The sequence below is a fragment of the Bubalus kerabau genome, chromosome 10 (genome assembly GCF_029407905.1).
Source record: "Bubalus kerabau isolate K-KA32 ecotype Philippines breed swamp buffalo chromosome 10, PCC_UOA_SB_1v2, whole genome shotgun sequence".
In the NCBI taxonomy this organism is placed as follows: domain Eukaryota; kingdom Metazoa; phylum Chordata; class Mammalia; order Artiodactyla; family Bovidae; genus Bubalus; species Bubalus kerabau.
Window position 1 is genome coordinate 81,325,788 of NC_073633.1, and position 17,211 is coordinate 81,342,998.

The 17,211-nt window shown below is 45.8% G+C and overlaps 1 protein-coding gene across 13 annotated transcripts in view; it reads left to right on the forward strand.

The window, feature by feature from the left end:
- The window catches only part of SYNE2 (spectrin repeat containing nuclear envelope protein 2), a 327,458-nt gene extending 311,561 nt beyond the window's left edge, over positions 1–15,897 (forward strand). For 11 of the 13 annotated variants that reach the window (XM_055538301.1, XM_055538306.1, XM_055538302.1 and 8 more), the window contains 11 exons: positions 1,729–2,011; positions 2,504–2,572; positions 3,471–3,610; positions 6,504–6,618; positions 7,324–7,526; positions 8,533–8,733; positions 9,685–9,813; positions 10,815–11,006; positions 11,717–11,800; positions 14,345–14,394; positions 14,843–15,897. In XM_055538301.1, coding sequence (XP_055394276.1) covers positions 1,729–2,011; positions 2,504–2,572; positions 3,471–3,610; positions 6,504–6,618; positions 7,324–7,526; positions 8,533–8,733; positions 9,685–9,813; positions 10,815–11,006; positions 11,717–11,800; positions 14,345–14,394; positions 14,843–15,065 — 1,689 coding nt within the window. In that variant the 3' untranslated portion in view covers positions 15,066–15,897. The remainder of the gene's footprint in view (positions 1–1,728; positions 2,012–2,503; positions 2,573–3,470; positions 3,611–6,503; positions 6,619–7,323; positions 7,527–8,532; positions 8,734–9,684; positions 9,814–10,814; positions 11,007–11,716; positions 11,801–14,344; positions 14,395–14,842) is intronic. The other 2 variants (XM_055538305.1, XM_055538307.1) reach the window with 2 other exon arrangements.
- Positions 15,898–17,211: the final 1,314 nt, after the last annotated feature.

Genomic DNA, 17,211 nt, shown 5'->3' on the forward strand with positions numbered 1-17,211 from the left:
TCGAGCCCCGGGCCCCCTGCAGCAAGAGCGTGGACTCTTAGCAACTGGACCACCATGGAAGTTCCTTGACTCCACTTTTAAAGACTGGGAAACTTACCATGTTATGGCTAACAATAGTTTGTTGTTTAAAAAAAAACAACCGTGTTTTTGTTTTATTAAAGTGTAGTTGCTGTACAATATTATATGTCACAGGTGTATGGTATAGTGATCCACAGTGTTTCAAAGTTATACTCCATTTATAGTTATTATAAAATATTGGCTGTATTCCAGTGTTGTACAGTGTATCCTTGAAGCTTGTTTTTACCTAATGGTTTGTACCTTGTACTCCCCCTACCCCGATGTTGCCGTCTGCACTACCCTCTCCTCACTAGTAGCCTCAGTACTCTGTGTTTGCGAGTCTCCTTCAAGAAGCTGAGTTGAAAAATGTTCTTTCCACTCTTACTAATATAGAACCATACTTACTGAGGAGCTGCTATTTCTCAGTGGAAAGGATGGCCCTCCTGCAAGTTCTTGTTCCTCTTACCTGTTTCCCACGGGTTCCTCAGCACAGAGCTTCTCTGGCCTGTGTCAGTACCCCCAGGATATGATGATAACTGTCCTGGTTTTGCTTCTGGCAGTAACTTGGTGATGTATCGGCCTTTTCCTGTATCTTAATATTTGTGCCTTTCTAGTGCTTTATTCGGAGAAGGCAATGGCACCCCACTCCAGTACTCTTGCCTGGAAAATCCCATGGACGGAGGAGCCTGGTAGGCTGCAGTCCATGGGGTCACTAAGAGTTGGACACGACTGAGTGACTTCACTTTCACTTTTCACTTTCATGCATTGGAGAAGGAAATGGCAACCCACTCCAGTGTTCTTGCCTGGAGAATCCCAGGGACGGGGGAGCCTGGTGGGCTGCCGTCTATGGGGTCGCACAGAGTCGGACACAACTGAAGCGACTTAGCAGCAGCAGCAGTAGCAGTGCTTTATTCTCACCTTTGAAGCACCAAAGGCACCAGCTTTCCAAAAAAGTTGTGATGTTTCCCTGGAGAGAGGCGCCTCTGGAACGTTCAAGTGGAGTCAAGGCCATTATTTACAGCTCACTGCCTCTGCCAGAAGTTTCACTGGTGACCACTGACCAACACGAATGGCCACTTTTTCTATCTTTATGTCTCCAACTGGCCAACTTGAAACAACTTCTTAAAAATTACCCTCAATTCCTTCATTTTATAACCATATAGTCATTTTTCTCTATATATACAATTACTACAAAGTAATTGTAACATAGGGGAATAAAATTCTGTATTTGGAACAGTAAGATTGGGGGATAAGAAGAAAGAGCCTGGTGCATGATGTTGTGAATTTCCTTTTAGAACATGCTAATGGCCTTTAAAATTGTTTTTTAATTTTCTGATTCTTAGATGAACCTACCATTAACCATCAATGAAACTTTGTCCTTCATTTCCTTATCTTCTATATATTTAACTTAGATGATCAAGTTTCCGGTTTTCCGAGGAAAGAAGGTAGAATTTTGGAAACTATGGATTCTGGGTCCCACACTTGATAGTCTAAATTGGAATAACCACAGGCAGGGCCTGGGGACCTGATTCTTTTCCAAGTCTCCTCAGAAACACTGGTGATGGCCATTCTCAGGAGCTGCTAGTTGGGCAGACTTAGCTGCTAACACTCCTCATCATGCCAACAGGCTATGATTTGGTTAATTCTGAAAACTGGACACCCCTGTTCTAGGGCTTGGAAGATGAAAAGGAGGCCTCTGAGAACGAGACAGACGTGGAAGACCCCAGAGAGATCCAAGACGACTCTTGGCGTAAAAGGGGAGCAAGTGAGGAGCCCTCATCCCCACAGTCCCTTTGTCAACTGGTGCCCCCAGCGCTGGGGCCCGAGCGCTCTGGCTGTGAGACCCCTGTCAGCGTGGACTCCATCCCACTGGAGTGGGACCACACAGGCGATGTGGGGGGCTCCTCCTCTCACGAGGAAGATGAGGAGGGCCCCTACTACAGTGCGCTGTCAGGTATGGACCCAGGCGGCTAAGTTCTTAGCGCCCGAGCCACACGCCCAGCTCTTGGTAGTCAGAGTGCAGCCTGTGGTTGACCAGACATCCTGTGGCTTCCTGTGTCTGTCCTGCCTACCTCTGACCCTGAGAGCTGGCTCGTTCCTATTACTGATGGAATGAAAGGGAAAAATAAAATCTACATTGGGATGTGAAGGCTGTTTGATGATGGCTCTGGATATTGGAGGCTCATCAGTGGACTTCTCAGTTGAGTTTTGCAGAGTTATCAGGGATTGTCTCTGTCCTTTCTGTGCAGTTCCTCTCCCCCACCACTACTTTGGATGGTCAGGAGTTGGCTGAAAAAAAAAAGTCCTGTTTTTTTAAATCTTTTAAATAAAACAGATGAAGGATAGTTACTTTTCTCCTCCCAGGTGACAATGTTTCTACTGTTTTAATACTTGGACATTCATCTACAGCGCCTGCAGTGAGGAAAATGACATTGTTCTTTTTCAGATATAGAAATCCTTGAAAATCCTGAGGCATATCTTAAAATGACCACAAAAACTTTGAAAGCGTCTTCTGGTAGGCCCCTGCCCATGCATGTGTCTCAACATGGCGGCGTCCTGTGGCACGCACTGCATCCTAAACCTCGCTCCCATGTCGTGTCTGACCTCTGCCTTCTGTGGACACCATGCGCCTTGGTCCTCGCGTCATGGTGTATGCGCACTGCCATACTCACACATAGCTTCGTGCTCCATGCAAAACCCTCCAGACCAGAGCAGTCTCCACACCATCCTTCTCCTCCCCCTCAGGCCCATGCGGAAGGGAATTCTTCACGGTGCCTTTTAAAATTTTTCTCTCCATCTAACTCAAGTCCTTTGGCACTGGCCAAGCTTTCTTTAGGGTGGCTTGGTTTGGAACTACTACCTTGCTTACGGTGATATCCTGGGAAGAGGGTGGGGGGTGAGGGTACCGCTGCCTTTGCCACAGGAGAAGACACCTTCGTCTCCCTGACTTTCAGCTCTGCTCTTCCTTCCCTGCCCCATCCCCACCTGCAGTGGTTGGCTAGAGCCACGAGCGCCCCTGGGGTCCTTGAATCTACCCTGATGTTCACTCTTCCTCACACTCCTGAGAGATCTTCAGTTCTCTCGGCCCCCAGACCCAGCCTTGCTGCCAGCACCCCTGCTACTAGGGCCCCCGGCTCCAAAAGGCCATTCATCTCACAGCAGATCATGTTTGTTGTGCTCCATCGTGAACCCACCTAGTGGAGACCCAGTGTTGCTCAGTTGCATGAGTCTCATTTCATCCCCTTCTGGGACATACTGACGTTTTGCAAACATGCATGCTTTGCAAGGAAAGCTGCAGAACTCATATTATACTGTAACCCGATGCCACGTTACCCGTGACCTTTTTTGTGTAACTAAATATGAATCCTTTGGTTGGAGAGAATGGACTGTCACTTGCCATTCTTTTGTTTCAGGCAAATCCATTTCTGAAGGCCCCTCGTGGCATGTTCCTGACAGCCCTTCCTGTCCCAAGCGTCGCTACAAACAAATGGGAGGTGACAGGAATGTTCAACCCATCCCCTCTGATTCCAGCACCCCTTATAAACCAGCCTATGTAAGTCTTGACCCCACTGAGAGTATAACCCATGTCCATGAGTTACAGTTAAAACTTTTAAAGAGAGAGAGATTTTGGTGTATACTGCATGTTCTCACCTGCCAGGCATATTTGGGGTTGGTTTTCCCATGGTGACATATTTAATGAGGACTCTGGCACAACTGACTAGACTTAGAGATGGGTGTCTGGCCAAACACCGTCTTTGAGTGCTGACATACAATGACCGTGGTTATTACTGTTGAGTCAGTCATCTGTGCAAACAGCAGAGAAGCAAAGTGGTGGCCTTTCTGAGCTGTTCCTGAGCTCCCAAAGCTTTGATATATTCACCTTGACTATGGTAGGTCAGCTGGTAAAGAATCCACCTGCAATGCAGGAGACCCCGTTTCAATTCCTGGGTTGGGACGATCCCCTGGAGAAGGGATAGGCTACCCACTCCAGTATTTTTGGGCTTCCCTGGTGGCTCAGTCGATAAAGAATCCACCTGCAATGCAGGAGACCTGGGTTCAGTCCCAGGGTTGGGAAGATCCCCTGGAGGAGGGCATAGCAGTCCACTCTAGTATTCTTGCCTTGACAGAGGAACCTGGCGGGCTACAGTCCATGGGGTTGCAAAGAGTTGAACATGACTGAGTGACTAAGCACAGCACATACATTCTAGTCAAAAAATTGTGACTTCCTATTCAGAAAGATGACAGTGTGCAGTGGTAGACAGAGGATGAGCTGGTTGGATGGCATCATCAACTCAGTGGACATAAGTTTGAGCAAACTCTGGGAGATAGTGAAGGACAGTGCTGCAGTCCATGGCATCGCAAAGAGTCAGACACAAGTGAGGGACTGAACAACAAATAGTAGACCTGGGTTTGATTCCCAGCCGTATGAGGAAATTGCACTAGGGCTGTAAACACTTAAACTTACCTCTGCAAGTCTTCCTTACCTGAAGATAAACCTACCTTACATAGAGTCAGAAAAGGAAAACAAATATCATATAATATCGCATATGTGTGGAATCTAGAAAAATGGTATAGATGATCTTATTTTCAAAGAAAAAATAGAAACACAGACATAAGAGAACAAAGATATGGACACCAAGGGGGAGAGAGGGTATGGGACGAATTGGGAGCTTGAGATTGACATTTACACACTACCATGCATGTGTTTTAGTCGCTCAGTCGTGTCCAACTCTTTGCAACCCCATGGACTGTAGCCCACCTGGTTCTCCTGCCCATGCGATTCTCCAGGCAAGAATACTGGAGTGGGTAGCCATTTCCACCTCCAGGGGATCTTCCCAACCTAGGGACCCAACCTGGGTCTCCTGCACTGCAGGCAGATTCTTTACCATCTGAGCCACCAGGGAAGCCCCCATGTGTAAAATAGATAAATAATGAGAACCTACTGGATAGCACAAGAAACTCTCCTCAGTACTCTGTGGTGATCTAAATGGGAAGGAAATCCAAAAAAGAGGGGATATATGTATACATATAGCTGATTCACTTTTCTATGTAGCAGAAATTGACCAAACATTGTAAGGAACTATACTCCAATAAAAATTCATTTAAAAACAAAAATCTACCTTACATAGTTGCTGCTAGGATTAATGTGTATGAAAATATAAATACGGCCCTCAGAAGTGGTCACCGGCATTATCATCACTACTGTATACGGTTTGTTGTTTTTGTTGTTCTACTGGTGACTGTTTCTTCTTAGTTACATGTTCCTCAGGCAACATAAGTCCTTGCCACGCTCTGGTCATGCAGCTGTTGGGGGCCAGCCAAGCCTAGGATTTAATGTTGGCCCCAGATCATTCTCAGTATTGAGAATTAGTGACCAGCAAGTCGAAATTAAAACGTCTCATATATTTTTAGTGTCATCTCTTAGGGGACCCAAAAAGTGATGTGAGCATCACTAGATTCATCCTCAAAGTCCCCTCTGCATGTAGGAGTGCATGTTGCTAGACAGCGGAGAAGATTCTGCCTAAACATGGTCAGAGCCTAGTCATTTGATAATGCGTTGTCCGTACCCAACTCAGAAACTCTTCAGCAAGCAGTTAGCATTTTAACTGTCCCTTTGTGCTGCACAGTAAGACCCGATGGCCCCAGGGAGAGACCCCCGCACCTTACTTTTTGCTTTGCATCCAGGGCATGTGGTGTGGCCTCTGCAGGTGACTATGCTTGTGTTCTTACCTGCCCACTTTCAAAAGCTCAGCCCTTTTTGGATGTGTCTGCAACCACAAATCTGAGGGGTTTTTGGCTTTTTTTTTTTTTTCTCTTTCATTCCACACAAGTAGACCATACGGACACAATCCAAAAAACATGACTTTTCTAAAAAAGATACGTTTATTTTTGGGAAGGCCTGAGGTAACAACGCAATCAGCTCTGTGATAACAGAAGAGTCGGTGTATGCACTGAAAGGAAAAGGTTTGTCCCGGAGGGCCCTAGTTGGCAGATTTGTGCTCTATTTCCGATTCCTGGTGATGATAATGCCACCCAGTTCTACAGAGTGACTGGGAGGAATAACGAAAATTTTGTAAAAAACTGTGCAAATGTAAAAGTGCTAACACAGCACAGTCTGGTAAGCCCAACAATTGTTTGGTCTTTTTGCACATTTCAATAGGGGAGCATTAGGAAGCCTCACATTAAATCAGGCCATTCTGTTCCCAACATTGACCTCTCACCTGCTTCCCTCTCCCTGGGCCTTTGATGAGACTTTATTTTTGCCATCAGTTCTGCTCCTTACAAATGCTACCCATACACGTAAGTGCCTTTGCATTACCAACAAGTTACCCTTTGAAGGAAAGGGCTCCCATATCTTCATTTCTTACCTGTTACTATGAACCAAGACAGTCTTCAGACAGCCTTTAAAATTTATAGATGGTAATATAAAAATTGTCTCATTCTAGGTAAAACTGCTGCTGTCTCCAGGGACTGAAGGTGGCAAGGAAGATCCAGGGGTTCTGACTGGCAGTGCACAGCAGGAAGACGAAGACCTGGCTGCCCTCACTGGTCAGCAGCCAGGTACAGTTAGATCAGGCAGTTGTTCAGAGGCAGAGACTATGTCTTGGGTTGGTTAGACATTTACTCTAAGTCTCTGCTCAACAGACCAATTACCTGATTCACCAAACTTCTAAACTTGACCTAGAGCAGCCAATGTTATTTTAGATCCAGCTGACTTTTATTTATAAACAAATTCCTAGGCTATTCACTTTACTTTCACAACTATTCTTAAAATATTGACAAAATGAGACTCATATGATGAAGGACCTATTTACACACAAGCAAAGTCATGTAGGTGCAAAGATCAGACATGAAGATGATGATCAAAGTGTGTGTCAGGTGTCTCCTTTTACCGTAAAAGTAATGACTCAACTGACACTAAGTCAAGTTCATAGCATTGACCTGATCACTCATGGACAGGAGGACAGAGCATCTTAAATACAGGATGAACTGGAGTGTTGAACATGGGACCACAGAGCATCTTGGCAACATGTTGGGCCTGCTAGCCACTCCGCACCTTGTCCCAGGCCCTGTGAGAGTACACTGCACAGGCCTTGAACCAGAGCGGAGGAAACGTGCTGTTCCACACTCGGGGGAAGTGCTAACCCCGGGTCTCCTGCAAGGAGCATCGCCTCCAGGTTTTATCACCGTGACCCTGAATTAGTTGGAAGCAGAGAAATCTGTTTGCATTATTGCTTCTTTTTATTGGCGGCTTTTTTGTTCCAGGTGCCTTTGACAGATGGGAACTGATCCAAGCACAAGAACTTCACAATAAGCTCAGAAAAAAACAAAACCTGCAGAAGCTGAACTCTGATATCAGCAACATCACCCCTTGGCTGGAAAAAACTGGAGCAGAGCTGGAGACGTTAAAGCTGGCAGAACCTCCCTCTGATATGCAGGAAATGGAACTCCAAGTGAAGAAGCTGAAGGTGAGTGGGAGTGTGGCAGGGAAGAGGGCCTCAGAATGCATGTGCAGACACTGGCTGTGTGTACAGCACGTCAGATCTGCTAGCTGCGTCGGGGGTGGCGTGCACGCAGCATGTGCTCAATAGTCTCTCCTGTTTCACTTCTGTAACCAGCAAGGAGACGGATGAAGATTTGTATTTTAATTCAGAGGAGCATCTCCAAATGATCCCAAAGCCCAGAGCTCTGATCTGACTGCAGAGGGAGCAGTCCTAGACTCCCTGGACTCTTACGGAGGCACCAGTGGCCATGGCAGGCAGCTTAGAAATACCTTTCCAAACTATGTGCAGGCAGCACTGGGGGTGGTGTTGAGGGTGGGGCAGAGGACGGCTTACCCACTGACAAATTCTGTAGCCTGATCTGTAACTCAGATCAGGAGTTACAGCAGAGCTGGCACCCAGCCAGCCAGCCCTGGCCCCACCAGACCTAGCCCTAGGAGAGGGGTGGTTTGAGCCCTGCACTTTGGGGGTGCTCTGCACATGAGCCTGGTCTCCTAAGAGGACCCAGGATAGGAGTTTTGGGGTCTCCAGGCAGTCTTCACATTTGTACTATTGTTTTACTTTGTGCCTTGATATATCAGGGGTTACCATTCATTCTAAGAAGTAACACTTTTGTGATACCTAAGAGGCAAACGCTGGATAGCTTCATGTGTTTTACCTGGAAGGCTTTTAATCTGATCCAGAAATATTAAGCCAAACAGAGGTCAGGGAGTCCATTCATGGCCCTGGTATAGCTGGTCCACCAGGAGACAGGCTGCCGCCCTGGGCCTGGTCAGCTGGCCGGCCAAGTTGTGACCTTGTATGGCAGCTCCCTCACCTGATGCCTCTCAGCCAGTCACAGGCCACGCTGCTCTGGTATCCGGGGCCAAAGCTCGGAGGACTGTCTGGAAGATCTGTCCCCCACAGAGGTTCAAAATGAACCCCATATCACCATTTTCAGAGTGCCTGACCCAGCCTTTTCCCTCTGCGGTAGGAGATACTGAAAGCCTTTGACACCTACAAGGCCTTAGTGGTCTCCGTCAACGTGAACAGCAAAGAATTTCTGCAGAGCAAGGGCGCCGAATCCAAAGAACTCCAAGATAGAGTCGGCCAGCTGACCCTGCGCTGGAACACGGCCCTGGGCGCGGTGGAGAGCTGGAGAGAGGGTTTGCGGCGGTCGCTCATGCAGTGCCAGGTACGCCGACTCAGCACCCAGCCAGTGCCCAAGGCCTAATCCGGGGCACAGCCAGGCCCACGTGGGCGGGAGAAGAGGTATTTTTATCATCGTCAGGCTGCTCTGGCACAGCCAAATACAGCTTGTGCTTAAGGAGCATGTGCTTTACCATTTGTCTCCCAAGAGGCCCACCTGCTGTCTTCTAGATACCTGATGCTCACCCTGCATTTCCCACTCTGCCACCCAGGCCCACCCATAGTATATGGGTTCCAGCAAGCATTCCAGTAGGTTGGAAATGTCAGACCAGCACTGCACCGTGTCTGTCCTTTTGCCAAGAAGGCTGGATAGCAGAGTGATTTAGAGATCTGGCCTTGGAACAGGGAGCAGCTTAACCCAGCTCTGTAGCTGTAGTAACTGTGTGACTGTGGGGAAAGCATTGAATCTTCTAGACCTCAGTTTTTTCATCTGAAAAATGGGGATAATTCCAGTGCCTACCTCACAGGGTATTTTCTACAACTCCACATGTGTAACCTTGGCCCAGCATCTGACACATAGTAAATGGCCAGCCCGGGTTACCTCTGGCCCCATCTTAGAGAACAGGAGCCCACCACCGAGCCCACGTGCAGCCCTGTCCCTGGGCCATAGTCTGTTCAGTTGAGAGGTCTCCCTCGATCACTGAATCAGCACATTCATTGAGTGATTTGTGTGGGGCATGCTGACACCCACCTTCCAGCTCACACTTTGCACTTGGCAGAGTTCAGCATGCCTCCTGGGACGTGCCGAGTACTTTCCTGTCCTGCTTTCCCTCCACTGGGGGGGCCCTGGCATCTAGTTTAAATCTGGCCCTTTTAGTCACTGAAAAAACCCAGAAGAGCAAGTGCTGTTGATGGATTATCATAGTAAGCTGCTTCCCAGCACACCTGCCTTCACAGACTGAGAAAGGGCAGTGCTCTGATGTCTGCTGTTTTTAAGGACTTTCACCAGCTGAGTCAAAGTCTGCTGCTGTGGTTAGCGAGTGCCGAGAGCCGGCGGCAGAAGGCTCATGTCGCCGACCCGGAGGCAGACCCCCAGGTTCTCCTGGCGTGTCAGGAAGAACTCGTGGTAAGTTTCCTCCTAAGGGACCCTGCGCTACCACTGGCCTGTGCAGGACCTCAGGACCGAGTGGTCTCACCTGGCATTTCTGGAAACTGTCCACTAGTGTTCCGCCCTCATGTTCCGGTTGGCATCCCTCCACTGAAGTGGGATGAGCGCAAGGGTGAAGCACCGTGGTCCAGAGCAGGAAGTCTAAACCGCTGTAGAACTGGGGCTATAGGCGTTTAGCAATATCCTGGGAACTTTAAGGCCATTTAAAGTCTTTCTCCCTTGTGAATAGAGCTCATTTGGGAAGAAATGCGGTGTTTGGTTGCCCTGCAGCCCTGGTGAGCTCTATGAATTTTCTATATCCACACACATAGTCTTTTTCCTGGGGGGTAGTTGTGTTTGTGTATATTTCACCAACAAGTGAAGATGAGACCCATATATTCTCACTTGCACTCAGGGTGACATTTTTATCCATGTATTTCTATGTGGTTTAATATTTTAAATTTAATCGAAATGCTGGTCATTGTTTAAAAAATATTTTTTGTATTAAAATCTTTGTAAAGCCCCACTCTCCACAGCAGTGGACTTTTTAATTAGACACATTGTCTAGTGGCTACCACTTTAGACATCGAGCAAGACAATACAAGCAGATTCACTTGATCCCTCTCTAACCATAAGCTGCGCTCTCTCAATTTACCCACTTTAGATTTTCTCTCGACGTCCTGCCATTACTGGATGAGGGCCTAGTCTTCCCAAACCACCCTCTCACTCATTTCCTCCAATTTCCCCAGCATCACGTCTCCAGAATGACAAGGAATTGGAAAAAATAGGGATGGAGTGTGACCAACTTGCTATCTAGATGATGCCAGGCTTGGGGACCAGCAAATAGGAGAAGGGGGTGGTTCTGGATGAGCACCAGCCACCATCCATCCCGGAACTTTCCCGGCACTGAGAAAGCTGCTTCCAGCCACACTTGCTTCCCTTTTGATAAGCAACTGTTTTACATACTTTTTTATTCCTAGCAACTGGAAAAGGAGCTAGTGGAACGTCAACCTCAAGTAAATTCCTTACAAGAGATTTCCAGCACCCTGCTTATCAAGGGGCATGGAGAAGACTACATTGAGGCTGAAGAGAAGGTCCATGTTATTGAGAAGAAACTCAAACAGTTACTTGAGCAAGTGTCCCAAGACTTAGTGTCCTTGCAGCGAAGCCAGGTGAGTCTCCCTGTGGCTCTTAAATATAGAATTGTCCTGTTAGATGCAAACGGAAAAGCTGTGTTACGGCCCTGCGAGTGGAGGGAGGAGCCCTGCCCCTCTCTGCCGTGTGAACAAGTTATGAAAGCTCTTTAAAGTCGTTTTGTCATCTATGAGGAGGAGCTGACAGCAGTACCCATCAGTGTGGCTGGGGGCATGTGAAAAACAAGCCAAGTCCCTGCGACCTTTCTGCCTTCATGCCCTCACTTTTCTCACGGGACAGTTCCTGGTCCTCTCACTGTCCTGGCCGCTCTCTTCTCACCACTTTCTGATTTGTCTACCTTCTTCTCTAAACTGTGATTCAGCCCAGAACAGGTGACTCACCAGATGTAGAGCAGCCCCTCCCCTCCATCCCAGAGTACACCTCTCCTCCTGTGCAGCCCAGATCACATGGCCACGCTATTACACCATGTGTCCAGCTGTCTGTCCTGCTCATGGGGGCTGTGGGTTTTTAATGCATGTGACTGGCCTCACCTTGTTTACAGTCCCTCTAGCCTTAAGAAAGGCCATTTCAGAAGCGGGGAGTGAGCGCACTAGAAGAGCCCCCCTTCTAGAAAGATCTGAGTAGGGGAGGGGTGAGCAGTACAGTGAAGAAACTACAGGAAGCAGGTTCTGTGCTCTTGAGACTTTTCAGAGCCTTCCGTTTCCCTGAACTCTTGTGTGGATTTCAGAACCCAGACTCACCTCTGCCCAGCGTGGACGAGGTAGACCACGGAGAGCCTCTAGCAGCGTCTGCGCCAGCTCCCCAAGCCAAGGTGAGAGCCCCTTTCCGCAGGGGAACCACACTAGTTACTGTTGAAAGTTATTGAGATGACAGGGACTTGGACCTCCAAGCTCCCTTCCAGTATTTCACAATAGTGCAGATTTCTGCTTCAATCTGCTGATCAGTGGAGTGGCTTACTCCAAAGATTTGAGGGGAAAAAAAAAAACTTTTAAAGACCTGACTGAAAGGCTGTCCTGTGCTCAGTACTCTTCCCTGGGATTGTGGAAGTCGGCAGCCCTCCGGGCACTGCTGAAGGGGCTTCTCGATCTCTCCATCAGCAACAGCTCAACAGGCTGGAAAAGTGCTACTCTTGCTAGTTCAACCCAATATTTTCTTACCTCAGAGAGTAATCTCAAGCGTATTACTCTAGGGTTTTCTATGTAGAGGACTGCCAAGCTTTTGAGACTAAAGACTCCACCAGAAAATTACTAGAACTAATCAATGACTATAGTAAAGTTGCAGGATATAAAATCAACACACAGAAATCCCTTGCATTCCTATACACTAATAATAAGAAGACAGAAAGAGAAATTAAGGAAACAATTCCATTCACCATTGCAACAGAAAGAATAGAATACTTAGGAATATATCTACCTAAAGAAACTAAAGACCTATATATAGAAAACTATAAAACACTGGTGAAAGAAATCAAAGAGGACACTAATAGATGGAGAAATATACCATGTTCATGGATTGGAAGAATCAATATAGTGAAAATGAGTATACTACCCAAAGCAATTTATAGATTGAATGCAATCCCTATCAAGCTACCAACAGTATTCTTCACAGAGCTAGAACAAATAATTTCACAATTTGTATGGAAATACAAAAAACCTCGAATAGCCAAAGCTATCTTGAGAAAGAAGAATGGAACTGGAGGAATCAACCTACCAGACTTCAGGCTCTACTACAAAGCCACAGTTATCAAGACAGTATGGTACTGGCACAAAGACAGAAATATAGATCAATGGAACAAAATAGAAAGCCCAGAGATAAACCCACGCACATATGGACACCTTATCTTTGACAAAGGAGGCAAGAATATACAATGGATTAAAGACAATCTCTTTAACAAGTGGTGCTGGGAACTCTGGTCAACCACTTGTAAAAGAATGAAGCTAGAACACTTTCTAACACCATACACAAACATAAACTCAAAATGGATTAAAGATCTAAACGTAAGACCAGAAACTATAAAACTCCTAGAGGAGAACATAGGCAAAACACTCTCTGACATACATCACAGCAGGATCCTCTATGACCCACCTCCCAGAATATTGGAAATAAAAGGAAAAATAAACAAATGGGACCTAATTAACCTTAAAAGCTTCTGCACATCAAAGGAAACTATTAGCAAGGTGAAAAGACAGCCTTCAGAATGGGAGAAAATAATAGCAAATGAAGCAACTGAAAAACAACTAATCTCAAAAATATACAAGCAACTCCTACAGCTCAACTCCAGAAAAATAAACGACCCAATCAAAAAATGGGCCAAAGAACTAAATAGACATTTCTCCAAAGAAGACATACAGATGGCTAACAAACACATGAAAAGATGCTGAACATCACTCATTATCAGAGAAATGCAAATCAAAACCACTATGAGGTACCATTTCACACCAGTCAGAATGGCTGCGATCCAAAAGTCTACAAGCAATAAATGCTGGAGAGGGTGTGGAGAAAAGGGAACCCTCTTACACTGTTGGTGGGAATGCAAACTAGTACAGCCACTATGGAGAACAGTGTGGAGATTCCTTAAAAAACTGGAAATAGAACTGCCTTATGATCCAGCAGTCCCACTGCTGGGAATATACACTGAGGAAACCAGAAGGGAAAGAGACACGTGTACCCCAGTGTTCATCGCAGCACTGTTTATAATAGCCAGAACATGGAAGCAACCTAGATGTCCCTCAGCAGATGAATGGATAAGAAAGCTGTGGTACATATACACAATGGAGTATTACTCAGCCATTACAAAGAATACATTTGAATCAGTTCTAATGAGGTGGATGAAACTGGAGCCTATTATACAGAGTGAAGTAAGCCAGAAAGAAAAACACCAATACAGTATACTAACGCATATATATGGAATTTAGAAAGATGGTAACAATAACCCTGTGTACGAGACAGCAAAAGAGACACTGATGTATAGAACAATCTTATGGACTCTGTGGGAGAGGGAGAGGGTGGGAAGATTTGGGAGAATGGCATTGAAACATGTAAAATATCATGTATGAAACAAGTTGCCAGTCCAGGTTCGATGCATGATACTGGATGCTTGGGGCTGGTGCACTGGGACGACCCAGAGAGATGGTATGGGGAGGGAGGAGGGTTCAGGATGGGGAACACATGTATACCTGTGGCGGATTCATTTTGATATTTGGCAAAACTAATACAATTATGTAAAGTTTAAAAAAAAAAAAAAAAAGCTTGGCAGGAGGACAACCTAAGAAACATGTATAACTTAAGAAAGAATGTTTTATCAGTCACAGAACTAAATTATCTTCCATTTACTAATTGGATTATTTTTATCCAGCAGTTCGAAGCAGAGAAAACTGCAAAAGAGAAGAACAAGACCGCCAGCAGGTAACAGCATCACAGTAACAGTGGGTTCCTGCCCTAAACTCTCCCGGAGCAGGCTTGCCAATGCCTCTCTCAAGGTCTTTGTAGAAACTGCTTTTCTACCATTTAGAAGGAGAAGGAAATGGCAACCCACTCCAGTGTTCTTGCCTGGAGAATCCCAGGGACGGGGGAGCCTGGTGGGCTGCCATCTATGGGGTTGCACAGAGTCAGACACGACTGAAGCAAGACTTAGCAAGCAAGAGCTAGGCTTCTCTTCCGTGCCGGGTCCTAGTTTCAGAACTTGGAATCTTTTAGGTGCAGCATGCTGGCTCTAGTTCCCTGACCAGGGGACAAACCCAGGCCCCCTGCATTGGGAACACGGAGTCTTAGCCAGATCTTTACACAAGCAGGGGCTCAGGTGATGGGAGGTCTCCGGAAACTCCCAGTCAGCTCTCACCTCCTCTGTTGCCAGGGTGCCTGGTCCCACTGCCCCCGAGAGCTCCAAGCCCCAGCGCTCCTTCCTTTCTCGGGTGATCAGGGCAGCGCTGCCCCTCCAGCTGCTCCTGCTGCTGCTGCTCTTCCTGGCCTGCCTGCTGCCCTCCTCCGAAGAGGACTACAGCTGCACCCAGGCTAACAACTTTGCCAGGTCCTTCTACCCCATGCTGCGGTACACCAACGGGCCACCCCCGACATAGAGGCTCGGCCTGGCCCACAGTGCCACGCCACCAGCCTGTTGACTTGGTGTCCACCCTGTGAGTGACTCTGAGCACTGGTCCAAGGGCCACCAGCTGTGGATACCTCCCTCTGGGCTTGACTTGGGAGAGCTCTCTCCAGACCCTGGGCAGCAGTCACTCTGGGCAGTTTGGCAAAGCTCAATTGATTGGATTTGGGATCTTTGGAAACAGCAGTTTCCTGAAGAGCCAAGCACTTTGTGAATTCTGATTTGTCAAACCACATTATTAAAACGTAGTGAATATGGTCAGTGAACAGTAGTATTCATCACATAGTATATATATTACAGAAACAAGCAGATTCCACCTTGGAAATGGTTCAGAAACTCACACACCCTTGGCTGATTGATTGAAACAATCATATTTAAGATGTTTGTTTAGAATTAATTTTACTTCAATCAGCAGCAATCTTGAGCTACAGGTTATAAAACCAAAATGATCTGTTCAGTACTTAGGTCTGCTCTTTATACTGCTTTAAATTTTTAAAGAAATTATATTGCATGGATGTGGTTATTTGTGCATATTTTTTAACAATGCAGAATCTGTATGAATAATGTAAACTTTGATTTTTTAAAAACAAATTTTAGCTTGAGCTTTTTTGACTAATGTACAGTAAATGCCAAACCGCGGACTTGATAGGGACATTTTTGTAAGTTAATTTTATAAGACTTTTTCACACTTAAAGTGATGCTTCAGGTTTTAATTGTTTGACCATGGGGGATTGGTGCAGAAACTTGAAGCTGTTTGTGGTATGTACAACTCAGATGTTTCTCATTAAAACAAAACAAAAAAGCCATACCTTTGTCATAATGGATTATATTTACAAAGCCATTAAATGTCATGCATAATCCTCCATAGAGGAAAAAATATTTTAAAAATATTTGAGGGGATTTATGGGTTTTACTATTTTTGAGCTAAGATTTATATTCTACTGTTTCATAGGGGAGATGAGGGCAACACAAGTTGGATGTGAAAGGATCATTTCACTCAGATTTGTTATCCCCAGCTCCCTCCAGAGCCAACCAACACATAGTGTTTAATGAATATTAACAGACAAAGCCATCTGGCTTTCCTGCAATTCCAGCACCACCATCTATTTCCCACCCAAACGAAGAGTGTAATGGTAAGTTACTGATCCAAATGGAACAGAATAGAGAGCCCAGAAATACACCCACACACTTACGATCAATTGATCTTCCGCCAAGGAGACAACAATATAAGTGGGAAAAAGTCTCTTCAGCAAGTGGTGTTGGGAAAGCTGGACATCTGCATGTAAGTCAGTGAAGTTAGAACACACCCTCACACCAAGCACAAAAAGAAAACGGCTTAAAGACTTAAGACATGATCCCATAAAACTCCTAGAAGAGATCATAGGTAAAACATTCTCTGACATAAAGGGCACCAGTGTTTTCTTACGTCAGTCTCCCAAGGCAATAGAAATAAATAGAATCTAATCAAACTTAACCAGCCTTGGCATAGCAAAGGAAACCGTTTGACAAGAAGACAACCTACAGAATGGGAGAAAGTATTTGCAAACGAAGCAGCCAACAAGGGCTTCATTTCCAAAATATACAAACAGCTTGTACAACTCAACAACAACAAAACCCAATCCAAAAATGGACAGGAGACCTAAATAGACATTTTTTCAAAGAAGAAATACAGATGGCCAATAGGCATGGGAAAAGATGCTCAACATTACTAGACAAAAGCAAATCAAAACTAAACTGAGGTACCACCTCACGCTGATAGCCGTCACCAGAACGTCCACAGTGCACCCCTGAGCTCACTGCAGCACCTCACGATAGCCAGCACATGGAAGCGACCTAAATGGCCATCAACAGAGGAAGCGGTAAAGAAGATGGGGGGTGTACACACACACATGTACACAGTGGAATATTACTCAGCCATAAAAAAGAACAAAATAATGCCTTTTGTAGCAACATGGATGGACCTAGAGATTCTCACACTGAGTGAAGTAAGAGAACGACAAATATGATATGGCTTATGTGTGGAATCTAAAAAAAGCTACAAATGAACTTATCTACAAAAACAAAATAGTTACAGATTAGAAAATAAGCTTAGGATGAATTGGAAGATTGGTATTGACACA